The 13783-nt window shown below is 41.5% G+C and overlaps 2 protein-coding genes across 3 annotated transcripts; one reads left to right on the forward strand and one right to left on the reverse strand.

Moving 5' to 3' along the window:
• Window positions 1-31: 31 nt before the first annotated feature.
• On the reverse strand, window positions 32-5904 carry LOC139339960 (lanC-like protein 3). 2 transcript variants are annotated; one of them, XM_070975434.1, is made up of 5 exons: window positions 5202-5904; window positions 4726-4849; window positions 2501-2698; window positions 2192-2399; window positions 32-1997 (listed from the first exon to the last, which is right to left on the reverse strand). In XM_070975434.1, exons 1-5 carry the CDS (start codon window positions 5733-5735, stop codon window positions 1838-1840), a joined length of 1224 nt encoding a protein of 407 aa, XP_070831535.1. In that variant the 5' UTR covers window positions 5736-5904; the 3' UTR covers window positions 32-1837. The 2 variants fall into 2 exon arrangements, with proteins under 2 accessions (XP_070831535.1, XP_070831534.1); XM_070975433.1 differs by having other exon boundaries at window positions 1801-2399; window positions 5202-5885.
• A 2979-nt stretch (window positions 5905-8883) lies between these two features.
• Window positions 8884-13420, forward strand: LOC139340440 (gastrin-releasing peptide receptor-like). Its single transcript, XM_070976268.1, has 3 exons — window positions 8884-9499; window positions 10980-11331; window positions 11979-13420. Exons 1-3 carry the CDS (start codon window positions 9105-9107, stop codon window positions 12291-12293), a joined length of 1062 nt encoding a protein of 353 aa, XP_070832369.1. The 5' UTR covers window positions 8884-9104; the 3' UTR covers window positions 12294-13420.
• Window positions 13421-13783: the final 363 nt, after the last annotated feature.

Genomic DNA, 13783 nt, shown 5'->3' on the forward strand with positions numbered 1-13783 from the left:
AAATAAGAACCAGAAACTCGAAGTTATTGTTCATTTACTTATTTATTTGGTAATTTTATATAAAGTAATAGAGCTGCAATGATTAATCAATTAATTATCAACTATTAAATGAATCACCAACAAATGTTTGGACAGAACAAACATTTGGGCTTTGCGAAACACTGATCAACATTTTAGCCCATTTGCTGACATTTAATACATTTAAACAACTAATCACTTTATTTTCTCCTTCTTTGTTGCATCCTGGTTTCTCTTATCTTAGACTCACAAACGCTGATGGAGATACTGTGTATTTGTTTTTGTTGTTGTTTTTTTAAAAGATAACTCTTTCACATGATGGGCCGTGTATGAGTTCTGTTTACAGTGATGAGATGTTTTCATCTGTCTCTGCTATGTCATATGGTAAATGAACTAGAAATGCAATAAAACATTTAAATCACAAAAAATAATTACGTAGTCAACGGTGGTCGGTTATTCTGCAGCCCCCAAAGAGTGATCATCATCATCATCATCATCATCAGTTAAAGCATTGCCAGAAAAACAAAATTAGAAAACAAAAACTTGATATTTTTCATCTAGACACTTTATTGATAACAGTAATCCTTTAGATTGTTGTGGACAGTTCGGATTGCAAATTAAACAACAGCACACACACACACACACACACACACACACACACACACACACACACACACACACACACACACACACACACACACACACACACATACAACTTAAAATAAATAATTCACAACAGGCACAGTTAGCATTGGGAACTGCTTTGGTTTGCTATTATTTACCTTTTTACCAACAATTCATTTTCCAGTGTTGTCAGCCGTTTTACTCTCAGAGATCTGATCATATAGAAATGCAAGAAATTTGTTTCTAAGGCCTCATTATCACATTTATTTAAAGAAATCCTCATTAACTGTAATTTACATAACCGAGTAGCATCTTGAACAGACGGTAATAGAAAAAAAATTGAATTCTCACACCAACAAAATTTTTTACTCTTTAGCCTCCATCACAAGCCTACAGTCTAACATACTGGGTAAAAGTCTTAACAAATCACAACATATGGAACACTTCAAATATCCTCCTACAGCTGTCACTCTGCTACACACAGTAAAACCTCGTTTCACACAGGTGAGCCAGCAACATTGCACAGTGCAAACAAAGTCAGACTATCAACAGGACAATACTCTACAGCATCTGTTGGTTGTACCTCTCTAATCAACTTTGATGATTTTGCAACTTCAGTATCAAAATCCCTCCATTATATTCACCATGAGAGGTTGTAACAACAATAATCTGAGAAACTATGTGCCCTAAAGACCTAAAGTCAAAGGTTTGCCATACATGACGCTCAGCTGGTGGAGTGGTAGAAAAATTTTAAAGGCATTACGTGACACTTGTGTTACTCTCTTCTCTTTTTGTGTGTGTGACTTGGGCGTGACTGACATTTCGTTTAGCTGTCAATGGTTTGCTGTGCATGTGTCGTTCTGACCTGAGCTTCTTTGTAGAACACGCTGCAATTTCAATTGACGTACCAGCACTACCACTTCTCAAAAACTGAATTGGGCAATGTTACACGAAGTGGAATGAGTCTGGTAAAGCCTAGAAGCTGAACATCCACTTTAGTAGAAACACAAATCTGGACACAAATCAGAGTTTCTAAACCTCAAACAAATACCATCCATCCCCCCACTCCTGCTCTGCTCATAGTTTCAATACAAGTTCTTAATGACCTTGCATCTACCAGTGCAGCTCTTGTTGGATTTCAGAGGGAAGGAGTGATGTTTGTTCAGGTCAGTGAGCAGCAATAACCCGGGTCCATTCACACAAAGACACTAAACAGAGGGAACTCAGACTGGTCCGGCTGCAGGAGGTCGACCAGGAAACAAACGGTCCCCGACAGGCCTTCAAACAGACTGCAGACACTGGTCACCGAGCAGGAGCCTGTCTTAAACTCCTCTGTGAAGAGGAACTCTGCAAACCTTTGGGCAGGAAAGAAGAATGGAGAGACATGAGCGGAAAGGGACATTTTAAATAAAGTGTGGCTAAAAATGAATGTGTTGGCTTGTCACACATTTCAACTTGGACTGAGTTTCTATGGTGAAGCTTGAACTCATGACTCATTTCTAAAATCCAGACTGCAGCTTTGTGGGAAACAGTAGGAGGGAGTTCTTGCCTCTGAGCGCGGTAGATGTATTTTGAGTTCCCTGTGAGCCGATAAAGCAGGAGAAACACGTAAGCGCTGCCAGCAACTCCATGACAAATCCCAGGTCCCTTCTTCAGCAGACCTTTCTGCCACACGAGCTCCCCACTACGGATACACGTGTCCAGATACTGAGGCTTCTTATTGATCAGGTAGGCTTTAGCAAACAGATAGGCCACACCTGCATGAGAGGATGTGAATTTAAGAGTAGAAACAACAACTGAGATGATGTATGAATACCTGTGCACGCTCACGGTGACACGTCTACAACACTGAGTGTACCTGGGGCTCCGTGGCACCAGTGGACCAGCTCGTTCTCTCTCTCAATGATGGCGCCCAGCTCTGCAGGCCAGTTACAGTTCTGCTCCTGGTTCATGAGGAAATCGATGCTCTGCCACACCAGGTCCCTCTCTGCCCCACTGAGCATGTCCTGGTAGCTCAGCAGCATCTGAAGCACTGATGAGAGGCCATGGGCTGCACCTGATGGGAGGTGGGAGGGTGCGAGGGGGTCACACATGCACCCACCAAACCAGGCATGCAGGGAAGCACCATGCCAGGCACACAACCCAAGGCACACGAGCACATTCACAAAGGACTACTGGAGGACTTTTTGTTTCTTTTTGCTTCTTATCTTCAAACTGTAGCCCACTATACATACTTGACAGTTCTGTTGGACAGCAAATATTTTGTCTTCCAGCAATGAGGAAGTACATGTTAATGATTAGCAGCTTAAACTTGGTGATTCCCAGAACGGTTGAGCTCCTGTCAAGTACATAAGCAGCTGCACCATCACTGTCCCACTGAAGCTCTAAAGTATGTATTTGACCAGAAGGTACATGCTGAACTAGGATTGTAAACTACATATTAAAGTACTGAAATAAGACTGTAGACTAATTCAACTTAGTATGAATAGTTCAAATTGCTTCAGTGCAGAAATCTTGAGGTTTCAAAGACGAGATATTCAGCTAATCCCTGAGAGTGATCAAGTTACATGCTTCCATCTGAAAATGCAGAGTGAGGCTGAGAAAGTAAAGTAGCTCTTTGTAGCTCTCGCAATCTTTGCCCCAGACGAGAAAGCCGACATTAGACGGTTCTGCAAAACCATGAATTACATCCAAGGTGAATATTTTTCTGAGTCCAATGCCAACGTTTTTAAAATTCTCACTTTCTATAATATCTGTGAATCGCTACTACAGAAAATTTAGGGAAAGATAATGGTTATGGCAAATACAATATAAGTGCAGGTTAAAGGAAATGTTTGACATTTGGAAAACAATATTTATTTGCTCTCCTGTCCAGATTTGGATAAGAAGACCCATACCAATGTCATGTCTGTTTTTTTGTTTTTGTTTTTTTTTTTAAATAAGAAGCTAAATCCAGCAGCTGGCTATCTTGTCCTGGCACAAAGCCTGGAAACAGAGTGAAACAGCTAGACTGGCCCTGTCTGAAGGCCAAAAAAGAAAACAGCACCAACAAAGCTCACTAATGAATATTCTGTATCTTGTCTCTTTAATCCACACAAAAACCAAAATCTAAATATGGATTATGTGTCAGGAGTTCCAATTAGTGCTGCCAGACAAGAACTAGTCCACCAGCACATAACCCAAATAAAATGGCACTTTGTTGTTATTACATTTTGCTTTCTGCACAGATTACACAAACAAGATAAAATGTATAAATTAGTGAGCTTTATGGGTTTTGGTAGGCAAATTTTGTTTGCTGGCAAGAGAGCAAAATAAGTGTTATTTCCCACAATATCTCACATTCCTTCAAGGTTAGGCAACTGAGGCACTTCAGGAAAGACCATGACTATGCTAAATAAGACTAACATTAATTGCAGGTCTGTGATAGGACAGAAATTCTGGTCTACTGCATGAACGTCATATGTGCCACAAACATAGACACCACCCTGACCTCCACACCCTTAACAATCCATCCTGCACTGGCACTGAACGCTGGGATTGGACATGAATTGTGTCGTGCAGAATCTTCAAATATAGACATGGTTCATTGGTAGAGTCTTTCTAAATAATGCTGATACATGCAGGGAAAACACGGCTCTCTGAGACGGGACAGCCAGTGTCTGAATTCCCTTTTTGTGTTCGGCTTACTGACGTCGGGCAAAACCAAAATCACCTCCTCATCATTCTCAGAGTTCTCATTGTTTCCATGCAGAAGAGGCCAGCAATGCTGTGCTTACTATGAATTCTGTGCTGGCGTGAAAGTTACTGAGGATCTCCGACCCTCATGGCTGTCTTCATCCGATGCAATCAAGGAAAGGAAAGTTAGCTTTACACATGTTAGTGCACCAACCCAACATCTAGACCCGCATGTCTCTCTCCGTCTGCTTATTGTCACTATGTGAATACAGACGATCCTCCTATAGTCAGAGGCACTGCGGCTCTGAAAGGGAGATTTCGACTACAATCTTAATTTCTTAACAGTCTACCTGGTTAACAAGGACAGATATTAAAGACTTAAAGGGGGCTCAAAGCTGGAGGTCTTACCCAGATACTCAGTTCCATAGTACGAGTACATGAGGGGGAAAGGCTTTCTCTTTCTCCTGGCATACTGTCTTCCTGACTCGATGATGGCCTGACAAATTGATTTGATTTGATCCTTGCTGAGAATCTGCAGAACAAAAGAGAGTCAGCTTGCAGAGATAATCGTCGCTGGCAATACAGATATAAGATAGAAACAAACCCTTGATAAAAATAATGAATCAAACACCCACCCATTCAGTAATAACTGATGTAAATCGCAGGTATATCCACATATATGATTCATCGTTTTTGTTTCTTTACTCATCATAATTGAATAATAAAGGCCTGAAATAATTACTGATCAACAGGAAACGATTGATTTGACATTTAATAAACAATCAATGCATCAATAAATAAAAACATTTTCATGAGTTGCAGCATACAGCTGACTGGCACCAGTGTTAGGCCTGGTGTTAAACTTTTTCAGCTCAGGAGCTCACCTCTATGCCCAGCTTCTGTCTGAGGACCAGGGCGGCACACAGATAGCCAGCCCGCCCCACGAACAGCTCATCCGAGCCGCACTCCAGGAAATTGATGGGCGCACACACCTCCCACAGGTTACGAAATTTCGTCAGCGGCTTAACGAAATCAGCCAAGCCCAAGGATTTGTATATCATAGCGGCCACCGCGTAGATGCCCGCCCCGCCGAGCAGGAAGGCGGCTCGCATGTTTTTGTCTGGCTCCGCATCCACGTATCTGACCGACACGTCGATGATCTGCTTGGCCGTCTTCAGGTAGACATCCCGGTGCTCGGAGAACAGCGGACACTCGCTGACATGATAGAGCATGTAAGCCACCCCGGCCGGGCCATCGTACAGCCCTCCGTCGCAGTCGCTGGTGTTGATGGGCACCTTTTTCAGGACTTTATCGACGGTGGCGACGACGGCGGGCACGATGGCCTGCGCGCCCTGATCCGGGAGCAGCGCGCCTCTGTAGTCGGAGAAGCGGTTGGCAAAGCAGCGGGTGTTTTCCATCACCGATTAACAGACACAGCACGGCGCGCACGACCTCACTAATAACGCAAATCAGTGTTTTCCTGTTCAAGGTATTCAAGGATGAGAGAGGAATCAACAGCGATCGCTGATCCAGTCCCATCAGCCCTCAGCTGATTGGATGTCAACAGTGATGGTTCAGCCTCATATTGGCTGATGGGACCTGCAGCCTGCCTACAGTGACCTGCACAGTTCAGCCGCAGGTGTCTGCAAAGTAAGAAGAGGTGGAAGAAGTATCCAGACCCTTTTCTTGATTAAAAGTACCACAACATGAAACGTAATATGGAAAGATGCAAACATTTCACCAGCAAAGATATATTTAATAAAAAAAAGTGTGCACAGCGTTTTATTATTGCATGTAGCCCGATATAGGTGATGACCATTAAAATTGGGCATCTACTGTAGGACAACAGAACCAAAAGTGCTCCTGAAGACCCCAGATTCACTGTGTGTCAACATGTTTGTCAAAGTGTTTGTGACAGTGGAGAAGATGTGCATCATAAAGTGGGTCCTGCTGTCGGCTGTTCACTCAGCTTGCCTGGTCTCTGTTTCAAAATCTAGTTTCAAAGCCATCATCACTGCGTGTTGTTGCATATATGATAATTAAAACGATCACACAGCCAGCCCGGGGCCAGGCAGAAATAGACTGAAGGGTGGGAGGAGTGGGAGCTTCACAGGGCCTCATTTCTACCAGGATAAAGCAGCATGTAGCCTATGTTAAAGTTAAAAAAAAAAAAAAGGAACATTAAATACCATTTTTGACTTTTCCTGTTCTCTTCTCTTCCATAATAAAACATTATAAAATACACAAGTCAGTCAAATTATAGTTTAGCCGTTGGTTGGAATGTTGTATTAGCAAACATTGGAATGTTGTATTGTAGCAGATTGTAGAAAAACAAAATTCTACTGAATCAACAATGACAAAGCAGCTGGAATGAAAGGAGCACATAACGATGATGCTCCAACAAGGACAATTTGAGGACTACATAAAAAGATCCCTGACAGTATTTTCTTTGACACACATCTGGCAAAAATGGCGGCTGTAACAGTTAAACTGCCACAGAATTGTGACCATGGTGGTTAGCAACAGAATGTTCAGCTGAAACCAGCTGCTGGTGGCTGAGCTTTCAAATGACCACAAACATGCACATCTCCGACAGCTCGTATTGTTTTTTCACTATCTATCTTGTTTTTTGCGCTTTTTGCTGTGACAAAACAACAATGACTGATTTCTTCAAAAGAGCCAAGCATTGTTTTTCATCGTTCAGTACAGCGTGTTCACCACCAGGTGGCGACAGATACTCGCAGGCTCATGGCTGCTGTCCATGGTGCTGAAGGCAGCGCTGAGCCTTGACACAGAGGAGAGCAGGGAAAGGCAGAGGTGCTATTTAATGCTCAGATTTGTTAACCAAACACACACACACACAGACACACACAGACACACACACACACACACACACACACACACACACACACACACACACACACACACACACACACACACACACACACACGAGTATATCCCCACTATACTACTTTTACACTGCATTCACACGACAGTTCCTGAAGTTACAAAACAGATTTAAGGAATTTACAACCAAAACACACAATAATCTCATAGAATAAAACCTGATAGACTGCTGTTTTTCAAACCACCAAACACCTGAAATATTCAGATGTCGATATACGAGCTTCAGGGACAAAATGAAACTATAGTGAATTGAATTGAATTACAGCTTTTTTCACATTGCGAGACATTTCCAAGATGAGTCAAGTGGTTGTCTGAGTCAAGATGGGGTGAGAGATCTTTGAATCACATTTTAATTTGAAATTCTTTTCGCCCCAATTATAGAGAAACGGATAAAAAGAGGATGAATGCCATGGAGATATGAATGTAGAAGCAAAGGTCATCTTGTGAATATAGAACTAATTAACTTTTTTTTCTTAAAAACTAAAATGGAGCAAAAATAAATTGCAAAATGAAGGAAGACTTTCATGTGTATTTATTTTGAAATGGAAAGACACAGAGGCTGAAGATAATAGAGTGTGTGAGAGAGAGAGATGGCAAGGAGTTCGGCTAGACATCAAGGGAGAACAGAAGTGGATGCAGCCACACTCAGGGCTCTGAAAAACATCATTCGTTTCAATGAGGTCTGTTTGATTGTAACTTGAAATTGCAGGCAGAAGGATCAGCAGCTGTTTACAGTGTGTTCCTGTTTGGAGTTCAGATAAAAGCCTGGTCCAAGTCCAAGCAGCCTTTCTACTTTGATGGCCATTTTTCTCTCAGCTTTAGAATGGAGACAAACTACACACATTAACCAACCAGACATTTTGTTCTTTGAAAACATCTTAGACAGTTCTGGCTAAAGTTCTCAAATGTGGACAACAGAAGAGTCTGGAAAATTGAAATCGTTCAAGTCATGCTGCATAAATTCATCTCTAATATCTACTGCCTTGATACAAGAAATCTTAATTTGCATTTATATTACGAACTGATTTGCTCAATTGGCACCATCTGAGGTGCAGCATATGTCTCCAGTAGCTGCAGATTAAAGGCAAAAAAGGTCTTCTCACTCTGTCATTTACTGACTCAGGCTTTTCCTTTATGGTCAACTATTGGCAGCATATATATATATATATTGGATTGAGACCATGAGTGCAATTCATTATTGTTGTGGAAATAGAGAAACGTTGTTGTGATGAAGCTTCTACAGTCAATGCAGATGAAGAGCAGCTGAAGATGATAGATTTTCTGTCCTGTCATAGTCTTATGGTCATAAACAGCAAAGCACAGAAACACTACAGACGCTGTACACAAAACTTTACTGAGATTTGCACAATATCAACATTCATCTGTGATGCATTTATGGTGAAACAGCTCTAAAACCTTTTTTAAACCTAAAACATGTTTTATCCACCGTAAGTGCATCCAAGAGGGCATTTCTGCAGCTTTTCATCCAAATTGTTATTGCCAAACATCACATCTTGTTCTCTTGCTTACCCCAGTATCAGTAAATTAGGCAGACAGGGCTGCTAATGTGCCCTGAAGAACTGGAAACTCCAGATCAGACCCAATCAAGATGAAGACCAGAGCATGTACCAATAAATTCAGATTTACATCAAATGCACCGAGGAGAGTTTAAGCCCAGTTTGCCTCTGGACAAGGCTTTTGCAGTCTCAAAGCTGAGGACATTAAAGATGGAACCAGATGAGTTTCTCTAGACATTTTTTCACCCTCGTCTTGGTAGCATGCAGTCTGGTGCGCGTGAAATGACGCACGCAACAACAAGAGTGCATTAAGTCAGGCGGACTCCACCAGACCTGTCCTCTGTCCTCGCCCTGTAGGCTGCTATGTCTCTGGAGGATCCAGTCCTTATAAACCCAGAGGACAGCGGGTTTTTGGTTTGGAATGTTACGGGAGAGCAGCACCAGTACGACATCTGGCTCCCCGGCATCGGGATCGCCGCTGTCTACGGAATCATCATTATCGTGGGTCTCGTGGGAAATGTCACTTTAATGAAGACGTGTCTGTCGGTGAAGTCCATGCGCACCGTGCCCAACCTGTTCCTGTCCAGTCTGGCTCTGGGGGACCTGCTGCTGCTGGTGACCTGCGCCCCGGTGGACGCCAGCCGCTACCTGGTGGACGAGTGGCTGTTCGGCCGCGTTGGATGCAAACTGATCCCGTTCGTCCAGCTGACCTCAGTGGGAGTCTCCGTGTTCACCCTCACTGCTCTCTCCGCTGACCGGTACTTGTCAGGCAGTCCGTCTGGGCATGCTTTAAGAGTGTTTCTAACTTCTCACCTCCATTTAACGCACGTTAGGTGTAGCAGTGCAACACGACACTTACTCTGTTGTTCCAATACTGATCCGACACGATGTGAGCAATCATGATTTTAGCATGATTGCATGACAGCATGACATCCAATACACATATTTTATTTCTCTGTGCTTCCGCTAAGAAGTACCAGACCTGGATGAATGAGATTCTTCACAGACATACACATATTTTTTAGAAACATTGCATTAATTTTACACACATTTGCACAGAATTCCCACCTCTACCAACAACAGGCACCAAACAGAAAGTCTAAAAGTTTTTAAGTCAATGAATTTTTCATGTTTATTTATGAAGTTGGCTGTTTAATCCTATTTGCTGCACAATTGATCTAAATTGAAATTACTGTGGAAATCAATGACTATTCGTACTTTCAATAGACTAAATTTAGTCTATTTCCAATTTAATTAATTGAGGAGCAACAGGGATGTAAAATTAAAAAAAAAATCTATTTTATTCTTCAGCGTAAGCTCCAAATGGTGTTTCAAAGAATTAAAAAAACGTGTTTGTTTATTAACTAAATGTCATTCACTCAATATTTAAAGCATCTCAGTCTAAGAGTAGTGGGCATGTGTGACTATTTAATTTTGAAATGTGAAACAGTTATGTTATGAGTTCAAAAGCTTAAACTGTTAAAAGACTGTTTAATTATATAAACTGTCATCTAAACAGTGGGTTCTTGTTTTCTGATATTGAGTGCAACTGTAAATATTGCAAATACATAACATACCAAGAGATGATTTCTGTCAAGTGGAGAAATCCAGTGATGATCTGGATTCTGGTGTTGATCTGGTACAGAATAAGTGTTAAGTCTATGACACATAAAGAAGGGTCCAGATTCAGCTTTTTGTGGAGAAAATGTGTGAAAATGTGTTGAGAGCTGCCAAAAGCTGTCAGTATTTTTCAGCCACTTTGACCTTTGGGTGAATGTCTTCGCTCGGAGCAAAAGAACATTTAATACCAGCCGTGATTGACGAACCGTCTCTTTGATATGTAACTCATTCTAAACAGGAGCGAATATTATCTTCAGCGGCCGTGAGACAAGCCTGATTTAAATTTTGCTGCTGTATAATCTACAGCAAGATAAGGTACGAAAACTATTTTTCGCTGATTAAAAGAAGAAACTGAGTCTCCTGCGGTACAAGGTGGTGAGGTGCTACATTTAAATCAGTAATTAGAAGAAGAAAAAACTCCTTCTGCAGTTGTCAGTGGTGTATAAAGAACATCTCTTGCAGCCCAGGGTCCAGAATAAAATCTTCCATTTCTTTTCTGCAAAACCACAGATACAGTTAATCAGTTTGTATCATATCAACGTTTCTACAGTACATATCAAAGTGACACAGGGGACAGTTGATTATTTCCAAGAAAAGAAATGTCTCTTCTCCGTTCAGGTACAAAGCTATCGTCAAACCGCTGGACATTCAGAGGTCCAGCGCGAAGCTCAGTGTCTGTTTACGAGTGGGGGCCATCTGGCTGCTCTCTGTGACTCTGGCCATTCCTGAAGCCGTCTTCTCTGACCTGCACAGCTTCACCACCAGCCACGCCAACGAGACGTTTGTCACCTGTGCACCCTACCCCCACGGTGGGGAGCTGCACCCGAAAATCCACTCCACCGCCTGGTTCCTCATCTTCTACATCATCCCGCTCTTCATCATATCTGTCTACTACTGCTTCATCGCTCACAGACTGGTCAGGAGCTCCGTGGATATCCCCGCTGAGGGACACATGCATCTCCAGAGACAGGTCTGAGTGTGGGGTCCTCTGCTTATTTAACATATTTCCAATGTCGTCTTTATGAATATCTTTTTCTCCATTAAACACTTCCATTAACCAAGTTCTCCAAACACTTTAATAGCATGGATTGACATTTTGGGAAATACAGTATGCTTATTCACTTTCTGTTAGTTGAGAGAATGAAGCTACAGTCAGCAGGTTGGTCCAAAGGTAACAAAGTCAACATACTAGCCATAAAAACTACAATTTGCCATTTTGTTGCAGGTTATGGGCTGCATGATTTCTTAACTGGGATCAGTGACTTTCTGGAGTCCGTGCCAGTTGCCTGACAACTACTCCCAGTCAACAAATAATGACTGATGGGGCTTGATTTCTCTCCGGAATCATGAAATGATACAAAATTTCATGACAAACCATCAAATATTTGTTGAGATATTTCAGTCTAAACCAAAGTGGTCACATAACAAGAGCCGTGCTGCTAGTGTGGCTAAAAACAAAGACAAGATGATGAATAAAAGATATCAAGGACACAGTTATGAATTATGATTTCACACATACTGTTCAGCAGTGTACCATACACATCATGTAGACACTTCACACTATCGCCCAGCTTTGTTTGTAGAAACTGATTCCAGCTCTCTCTGCTCTCCTCTCAGATCAAGTCCAGAAAGCGTCTGGCTAAAACTGTGCTGGTGTTTGTTGGCTTGTTTGCTGTCTGCTGGCTGCCCAGTCATGTGATCTACCTATACCGCTCCTACCACTACGGCCAGGCGGACACCTCACTGGGCCACTTCATCGCCAGTGTGTGTGCTCGCATCTTGGCCTTCACCAACTCCTGTGTGAACCCATTTGCCCTCTACCTGATGAGCAAAAGCTTCAGCAAACACTTCAAAAAGCAGCTCCTGTGCTGCTCTTCTCCCAGGCGGCTGCACAGTCAGAGCAGTGGGAGTACAAATATAACCACCGTCTGAAAGCATGTGTGTTTTCACATACTTCACAACACCTGTGCTCAACCACAGTTGGAGCGGCGTTAACCTCCTTTGCGCACATCAATTTCAGCAGGCCGCACCTTTAATTCTGATTTAGCAATCTCGCTCCTGAATTATTTCTTTCTAATATAAATTTCCCTTTTCTCGAAACAAAATACTGTCACATTTTAGCTTTCAAACCCAATTCAACACAAAATAAATGTTGTTTTCTCTGTATTTTAAGTCTGTTTTGGTGTTAAACCCAAAGCTACTTAGATGTAAGCTGAATATGTGATTGTGTATTAGCTTTGGTTTTATGTGACTAAAAAAAGAAGATTTGATCAGCTGTGATTGTCAGTGGAACCATGCATGAAAAGCTTGACATTTGCTTTATTGTGCCCGTTTTTATCTGCACTAAGGCATTGTTAAAAAGATGACGTATGTTGCAGATAGAGCAGCCGGCTCCCCTGACATTTGAGGGTTTAATGTGGTAAAATATTCAGTGTGAACATAGTACCTTTTTTATTCTGCATACTAGAAAGACTTTCTATGCAACATTAGAATGTTTGTCAAATGTTAAATTACTAGAATTATCAAAGATCACATATTCTGTACGTACAGATATTTCTGTTAAATTCTATATGTTAATGTTAGTTGGCTTTACTTCAGCATACATACTGTACGTATGTATAAGCTTAATCAGCTTTTTGTCATTTTTTAGCACTTTGATGTAATATTTATTCATATCATTGATTAATCTATTGGTTATATGTATGAATAACAGATGAATTGTTATCTTGTGTCATGCTAGCATCCTCAAATTAGCTGAGCTCCAAGTCAATTAGCATTTAGTGCTCAAAGCACTGTGCATGCACTCAGCCTCACATAGAAGCTAACATGGCTGTAAACTCGTGGCTATGAAAATGCTTGAAAGATTATTGAAATCACTGTTCATTCAATTTTTGTCAATTGACTAATTGTTTAAGCTCTATTTGCACATTGTGGATAGCATTTTAACTGTGTAGTCACAATTTACAGGACAGCGGTGTAAATTTCTTCTTGTTTTGTGTCCTCATCTTCACCATGTATATGGATGTTTGTATATAATTAAACTTGAGTTGAGGTGTATGAGCCCTTCTGGTCTTCATTTTTATGAGCTGTTAAAAACCATTGAATAAAATATTCATAGCACTTTCGGCTGAATTCATTTGGAGAGCCGATATGCAGCAGTCTGTCGCTCTGAGAAAAGACTCTGCAGCATATCTGACCTTTTCCTGTACAGCAAGACAAATGAATGGAGCTGAAAGCAGAGGTGTCGATTAAATTATATATTTGGAAATGTTCATTTTATTGCATTGGATCTTTTCTTTGTATATAAACTGGACCCTCACTGTAAACTCAGTGAGAATTCTGCCTTCACAGAAAATGTCAACATCCAAGTTGTTTAATCCAATGTGTCCTCTGTGTACAACACCTTCAACAGATGGAGGCAT

The sequence above is a fragment of the Chaetodon trifascialis genome, chromosome 12, assembly GCF_039877785.1.
Source record: "Chaetodon trifascialis isolate fChaTrf1 chromosome 12, fChaTrf1.hap1, whole genome shotgun sequence".
Classification (NCBI taxonomy): Eukaryota; Metazoa; Chordata; class Actinopteri; order Chaetodontiformes; family Chaetodontidae; genus Chaetodon; species Chaetodon trifascialis.